The 7,474-nt window shown below is 66.5% G+C and overlaps 1 protein-coding gene across 1 annotated transcript; it reads left to right on the plus strand.

Moving 5' to 3' along the window:
* Nucleotides 1–876: 876 nt before the first annotated feature.
* Nucleotides 877–6,689, plus strand: CDHR5 (cadherin related family member 5; the record flags this gene model as incomplete). The annotated part of the gene is made up of 16 exons (XM_082845051.1): nucleotides 877–931; nucleotides 1,010–1,185; nucleotides 1,546–1,596; nucleotides 2,738–2,830; nucleotides 2,964–3,065; nucleotides 3,151–3,261; nucleotides 3,364–3,534; nucleotides 3,865–3,955; nucleotides 4,094–4,191; nucleotides 4,299–4,499; nucleotides 4,604–4,717; nucleotides 4,794–4,878; nucleotides 4,983–5,273; nucleotides 5,549–5,687; nucleotides 5,734–5,980; nucleotides 6,252–6,689. 16 exons carry the CDS (start codon nucleotides 877–879, stop codon nucleotides 6,687–6,689), a joined length of 2,463 nt encoding a protein of 820 aa, XP_082701177.1.
* Nucleotides 6,690–7,474: the final 785 nt, after the last annotated feature.

Consider the following 7,474-nt stretch of genomic DNA (forward strand, 5'->3'; position numbering starts at 1 on the left):
TTGCTCTGCGAAGGTGTTTCAGGCGCACATGGCCTGGGGCCTGGAGGTGTGAAGGGCTCCGCCCGACCCATCACAGCAGCCCCTCCCCGACCCAGTGTCCTCTCCCAGCTGCTGGGCTTAGGGGGCTGAGGAAAGATGGAGGTGGGGCAGTTGGGGGCCTCTGCCATGGGCCCCTCACAAGGATGCCCCTCTGTCGGGGCCCAGGGTCCCCCCCCAGCTGCCAGCTGCCCCGAAGCACTGCCATCCTTGTCACTGTGACCCCGCCCAGCCCCCTGGAAGAAGCTGGCTTGTTTCTGGGACAGGCAGGGGAGTCCCTAGGACACATATAACCTTTCCCTTCCAGACCTGTCCCCTAAACTCGGGGACAGGAGGTGGGCCCGGAGGGGAACACCTGCAGCCTGAGCCTGAACCTCCCGGGCCGCCTTAGGAGCTGTGCCCACGAGGGTTCTGGCAGAGGGGCCCAGCAGAGGGCCATCCCGGGTTGGGGGGCAAGTACAGCAAACACAGAGGCCCACCCCAGCCCCAGCCCGCCCAGGCCCCCAGTGCCGCCCACCAGCTCTGGGTTCCTCTGTCTTGGGGTCTGTGGGTTGAGCCCCTGTCAGCCCCTGCATGTGTCCCGGTTCCGGCCGGGTAACCACCTGGTCTGCCCCTCCTGGCAGCCGGCGCGGCCTGGCCGGCGGCCGGCGGGGGCCCCCTTGGTGGAGGCCAGTCCTGCGGTTGGTTGGCGGCAGTCGTTGTAAAGGGTCATAAAGTGGGGCGGCGCCTGGCAGGGGCGAAGGTCGCCCAGGCAGAGACTGCGCCAGCAACACAGCCGCTCAGAGGGTCCCAGACGCCAGACGGGCCCACAGCCTCCCCCGGGGCCGCCCGCCTGCCGAGATGGTGACTTGGGCCCTACTGCTTCCTCTGTTCGTGGCCGTGGCCCAGGCCCAGGGTACTGGGGGCAGTGGCAGAGGGGCGGGGTGGCAGGCAGGGGCCTGGCAGGCACCGACCCTTCCTCTCCAACTTCCAGTCTGCTCTGTGGAAAAGAACTTCTTCGAAGTCAGTGAGAACACGAGTCCCGGGCAGCTACTCCTCAACATCACCGTCCCTGAGGGCCAGCAGGTGACCCTCGGACCCTCGCCCACCCGCTTCGCATTTTGGATCCAGGGGACTCAGCTGTTTCTCAATGTGACCCCGGACTACGAGGTGTGGATGGCGGGCCCAGGGCTGGCTGTGCCCATGGGGTCAGCGGGGGTGGCCGACCCTCCATGGGCCCCAGGCGGCCACCCACACTCTTCCCCAGAGAAGGGCTCTCTGGGGATCTTTGGGTCACAGTTTGCCCAGGGGGCCTCTCGGGCCCCCAGGCTTGGCCGAGGGCTGGCCCTGAGGGGGTGGGGCCCTCGGGGGACGAAGCTGCCTGGGCCCCGCCGCCCTCTGGACTCAGCATGGGTGACAGGGACCCTTGGCCAGCACCTGCTGCTCTCGCCCTCTGTCTCCTCACCTGTGGAATGGGGCGGGGGTTGGGCCAGCTGCCCAGGTGATTCCCACACCTGCCCGCCCCCGCAGGAGAACTCAATGCTGGAAGCAGTCCTGGAGTGCAAGAGGGATGACACTGTGGTGAGTCTGCCCCCCAGACCCCCTCCGGCATCCCCACATCCCCACCCTCCCTGTGATGTCAGAGGGCTCCGGCTTGGACCTCTGTGCCCTGCTCTGCCTGGCCCACGGTCACTCCCTGGCGACCTCACCTAGTGGTGTGTTTCAAGTGTCACCTCTGTGCCGGCAACGCCCACACTTCCCCCAGCCCAGACTGTGCCTCGAGCTGCAGGCTCACAAACCCGGCCCCGGACGGACATCACACCCCACAGACACCCCCACCCCGAGATCCAAGGCCCCCCCAAAGGCGCCTCGCCCTGCCAGCTCAGTCCTCATTTGCCCTCCCCACGCCGGTCCTCCAGCAAATCTGCCGGCTGACTGGGCCTGACACCAGCATCTTCCGCTGGTCCATCTGTTCCCCTCTTGGCCCCGCCCACCCCAGTCCACTCTCCGAATGGCCGGAGAACGATCCTATCCGGTAAAGCAAGCAGCGGTCCCTGCCCTCCCAAATAAAGCGAATAAAGGCCCAGCGGCACGCTGCGCCCCCAGCCCCCCACCCCGGCTGCTCCCTGTCACCTCCTCGGAGAGGCGCCCGCCTCCCTGGCCCCTCGCACCAGTCAGCTCTGTGGTCTCCCTGAGCCCCGTGGGTGCCCCCCGCCCGACGTCACAGCACACCACCCACAAATACCTCAGGATGAGCCTCTAGCGGACAAGGCCGCTTCTGCTTAACGCGGTAGTGTTGTCACGTCCGGAAAAGGCAGGGGCTCCTCAGCAGCGCGGCATCCAACGCCCACACCCCACCAGCTCCAGAGCGGTCGTTCACAGTCTCCTGCCAGCAAGGTCCACCCAGTGCAGCTGGCTGATGTTTCTCTCACGTCTCTTTCAACACATGGTGTCCTGATTTTCCGTGAGACTTATGCTTGAAGAAATTCAATTGTTCTGCCGTTTTCCTCATTTGGGGTTTTGCTGGTTGCGCCCCCAGTGCCTGCGTTATTTTTCTCCAGGGCATTCGCACCTTCTGTGCTTTAAAAAAATTGCTTTCTGTTCCTTGTCCGTAATGCCTGCTGGAGCGGGAGCCCCAGGCAGAGAGCTGTCTTGGGAACTGTACCCCAGCGCCTAGAATGAGCTCACGCCGCTGGGCCGGGGACCCTCCTCCCTCCCCCAGGTGACCAGCCTGAGGGTGTTTGTGTCAGTGCTGGATGTCAACGACAACCCGCCCAGGTTCCCCTTTGTAGTCAAGGTCCAAAGGGTGCCAGAGGTGAGTGGAAGGGAGCAGCAGTTCACACCATCTGGGGCATCTGGCGCCTGGGATGGGGGGCAGAGGGCTAGTGGCTGGGGGTCTCACCCTGGGGACACGGGCGTGGCCAGACCGACCCCCCTCCGTACCCCAGGACACTAAAGTGAATGCCGTCGTCATCCCCGAGACAGAGCTGAAGGCCCAGGACCTCGACAAAGATGACGTCCTGTTCTACACCCTCCAGGAAGTGACCCCGGTCAGTGCCCCCAGCCCTCCCCTTTGGGTATCCCCACCTCTGCGTGTCCTCCCGGGGTCCCAGGCTGAGTCCCCCACCTCCCTAGGGTGCCAGCGGCTTCTTCTCTTTGGTGGGTGCGAACCGCCCAGAGCTGCGGCTGGACCGGTCACTGGACTTCGACAGGTGGCCGAACATGACCTTCCAACTGCTGGTCCGGGTGAGCAGGCCACTCCCGCCCTCATCCCGAACGCCCACGGCCCCACCCGAGCCGCTCCAGCCACAGGCCCCCAGGCCTGACGGCAGGGCTGCGGTGCTGCAGGACACGCGAGAGGAGAACGTGGAGCCCAGCCACACGGCCACAGCCACCTTGGTCCTGGAGGTGCAGCCCGCCGACCTGCGGGCCCCCTGGTTCCTGCCCTGCACATACTCTGACGGTTTTGTCTGCGTCGAAGCCCAGTACCACGGGGCTGTGCCCACAGGCCACACACTGGTACGGGGGCCGTGGAGGACCAGGGCAGCATGAGCGCGGGCCTGGCTGCCGTGGGGTCAGAGTGGGTTGTGATTTTCAAGCAAATGTGAACGATGTTTCGTAAACCAATCCTGCCCCACCCCATGGTGGCGAGTGGGACACAGGGCCTCTGAAATTCAGATGAGGAAACAGGGTCCAGCTGTCCTCAGGGCAGAGCCAGCCAGGCCCCTGGGACCCAGTGAGGGACCGACCTGGGTCCCTGACTGCCCCCTGGGGCTACTCCAGATCTCCTTGAGGGGAGCGGGAGGGGCACCAGCTCCACGGCGTACCCTCCCCTCCCTGTTCCCGCAGTCAGGACCCCTCATCCTGCATCCTGGGCCCATCTACGCCGTGGACGGGGACCGGGGCATCCATCAGCCCATTGTGTACAGCATCATCAGGGGTGAGTGGGCACCAGCCCCCAACTTCTCTCTCCATGCAACACCCTGACCCCGTCCCCACATGGGCAGAACCAGCTGTGACACTGGGACCTCAGACCTCCAGAGGGGACTGCGGCCAAACCGTCCTGCCGTCCTCCCAGGAAACGAGGATGGCTCGTTCTCCGTTGATGCCAACACAGGCAACCTCACCATGACCAAGAGCATCCCCAGCCCCAAGACCTTCCTTCTGCTGGTCAAGGTGGGTGCCCGCACAGGGCCAGGTCTCCACGGGCCCTTCCTGGGCCCCTGGCTACAGGGCTCACCCTTCAAGGACCTGCTGGTCACTGCGGCCTCTCCAACCCCCAGGGCGAGCAGGCGGATCACGCCAGGTACTCGGTGACCCAGGTCACGGTGGAGGCCCAGGCTGCCAGCGGGAGCCCGCCCCGCTTCCCCCAGAGCCTGTACCGCGGTACCGTGGCGCTCGGCTCTGGGGTGGGCGTGGCCATCAAGGATGCAGCTGCCCCCTCCCAGGCTCTGAGGATCCGGGCCCAGGATCCTGAGTTCCCAGTAGGCACCGCCTGGTCCCTGGGTCTGCCCGGCCTCCTGCCGTGGGGGGGTTGGAGTGGTCTGGGGAGCAGCCTGGGCTCAGGACTCACTGGGGCCACGTCCAGGACCTCAACTCGGCCATCACGTATCGGGTCACCAACAACTCTAACTTCCGGATGGACGGGGAGGCCATGCTGACTGACGCTTCGCTGGTGCACGCCGGGGTCTTCTACGCAGAGGTGAGAGGCGGGCAGCATCTCCGAGGGCCAGGGGTCAAGCTGGAGCCCAGGAGGGACAAGCCCCCTTCCTGCCCAGGTTGAGGCCAGGAACACGGTGACCTCAGGCACAGCGACCACGGTCGTGGAGGTTCAAGTCTCAGAACAGGAACCCGCCCCCACAGGTGAGCCTCCCAGGGACCCCGGGTCGGCTCGGGGAGGGCTTCTTGCTAGGAGGAGTGGCGAGCCTGAGCCCTGGCCCTGGCCCCAGGCCCCCCTCCGTCCCCAGAGACAGCAGGAACAACCAGAGCCTCCAGCGGCACCACGTCGGAAGCCCCTTGGCCCCCTGAGCCCTCTTGGGGGTCCTCCACGACCAGCTCTGGGGGCGACAGCAGCCCGCGCCCCTCCTCAGGCACAACTCTGAGGCCTCCGGCCTCCACCATGCCTGGGGGGCCCCCCAGTGCAGGAACCAGCCCCTCCTCGCCATCAGCCTCACCCAGTGGGGGCTCAGCACAGACCTCAAAGCCAGGAACCTCTCTGCCAATGTCCCCTGGACCCAGCAGGACCCCCCGGCCTACAGGTAGCACCACCATTTACCCTAGTTACCTTCATGCTCTCTGACTCAGGACTCCGGGCGGTCGCTGTGGGGTAGGGTCCACCCCAGGTCGGCCCAGCACGACCATGGTGACCACGAAACCCCAAGGGGGGATCTGGCAAAGAGACAGGTCCTGGGGGGCCCCAGGAGGTAAGCTAGGGAAGATGTGTGGAGGGTGGGGCAGAGGCCAGACTTAGGATCCAGTGACCCCCCCCCAATTCCCAGGGCCATTCAGCCCACGGGCCCCGTGCTACCCTCAGTTCCCTGCCTGGCACGTTGGCCCCCTACCACCCACCTGGAACTGGTGGGCACTGACCCCCTCCCCGCTCCCAGTAGCCCGGCCTATCGGGGCTCCCTGGCGGGGGTCAGTGGTGCCCACTCCTCCAAACGTCATCTCCGGTGGCCAGGCCTAGCCTGCTCTTCGGGTGTCCCGAGCTTGCCCCAGGCTGGCCCGGGAGTGCTTGCGGTGGGACAGCAAGCGGGCAGCGGTGTTGCCAGCAGGGACGCCTGGGACCGGAGGAAGCAGCCCGCCAGTGGGTGGCAGGTCAGACGCAAGCCGCTTCTCGGTGGTGGATATGGCGGCGCTGGGCGGGGTGCTGAGCGCGCTGCTCCTTCTGGCTCTCGTCGCCCTCATAGTCCTCGTCCACAAGCACTACGGCCACCGACTCAAGTGCTGCTGTGGCAAAGCGCTGGTGAGGCCCTCGGGGTGGGGGAAAGGACAGGAGAGAGGACGGGGGGCGGTGGAGAAGCGGCAGGATGGAGAGAGAGGCAGCGTGGAGGCCAGGAGTCCATCCGGGAGATGCAGGGCAGAGGTGAGGAGGGACGGGGCGTACACACCATAGCCCACAGATGGGGGGAAGGGCAGAGAGAGGCAGAGCGTCTAGCCGCCTGTCTCTGGGGGAACAGGGGTGGTCTGAGCCCAGGCCTGGTCTGGTTGATTGCTGGTTCCCGCCTGCCCCCCAGGAGCCCCAGCCCCAAGGCTTTGACAACCAGGCCTTCCTCAACAACCCCGACGAGGCCAGCTGGGCGCCGGCTCCTAGCCCCTCATCCAGTCCCGTCCCGCCGGCTCCCCCAGAGCCTGCACCCCCAGAACCCAAGCCCCCCAGCCCGGGGACCCTCCGCCGAGTCGCCGAGTCCCCTACGGTGGCCCTGGATGGGGACGGCCCAGCCGCTGTGAGGTCCATCCTGACCAAGGAGCGGCGGCCTGAGGGTGGCTACAAGGCGGTGTGGTTCGGCGAGGACATCGGGGCCGAGGCCGACGTGGTGGTCCTCAACACGCCTGCCTCGGAAGTGGACGGTGCTGGCGACGAGGGCAGCGAGGGCAGCGGCGACGAGGGCGCAGAGGCGGGCCTGCGCGGGGGTGCCCATGACGCGCCTCGCTCCGACTCCGTCTACCTCTAGTGTGGCCGCCCCTCCTCTCCCGGCGAGTCTGGGTCACTGCAGTCGGCTTGGTGGCTCTCCCCCGACTCCATTGCGCAGAATAAAGTGACATTTTCGGATCTGCTGGGACGCGTGGGGTCTGCCCCAAGGGGCTGCCAGTGGGGGCTGTCAGGACGTGGTCCATTTGCTCCCGCCCTGCACTGAGTCCTCCTCAGAGGGACCGCCAGGGGCGCCGTGGGGGCGGAGAGGGGTGGGCGGGGTCGTTCCCTGCCCAGAGCACTGGGTGCCATTTCCCGTAAACCACCTGCTGCGCCCGCGGGGCTTCCCAGGCTCGGTGCCAGCTGGTGGCCAGGAAGTTCCTCTCCTTGTCTAACCACAGCTGACCCAACACAGAGATTCTTCCCGTGGGGGAGGCAGAGGAGCCACCTGAGGACACTCATTTGGGAGAGCACGGGCCTGGGGACCTTCCAGGGGCTCACACTCCTGCGTCTGTGGGCTACAGTGAGGGCAGTAAACACGCTGGGGTGCCCTCGGAGGCACGTGGTCCAGGTGGCTGGGCTGTGACGGGCGGTGCGGGGTGGAGGCGGGTGGTTTGGCCCAGTGTGACAGTGGCCTGCAGGCCCTGGGCCCCGGGCAGCAGGTGGGGCCAGTGGGGGCACAGGACAGAGGCTGTGGACGCGACCCAGAGCCACGGAGTTGGGGACCGAGCCCCCTCCACTGGCTTCCTCAGGGGCGACCCTCAGTCAGGACTTCAGCCCCGACCACCGCCACTGTCCCTTATGCATCACTGGCGTTTTTTCCTCACG

This window comes from Leucopleurus acutus (genome assembly GCF_964270905.1).
Source record: "Leucopleurus acutus genome assembly, chromosome: 8".
Taxonomy (NCBI): Eukaryota; Metazoa; Chordata; class Mammalia; order Artiodactyla; family Delphinidae; genus Leucopleurus; species Leucopleurus acutus.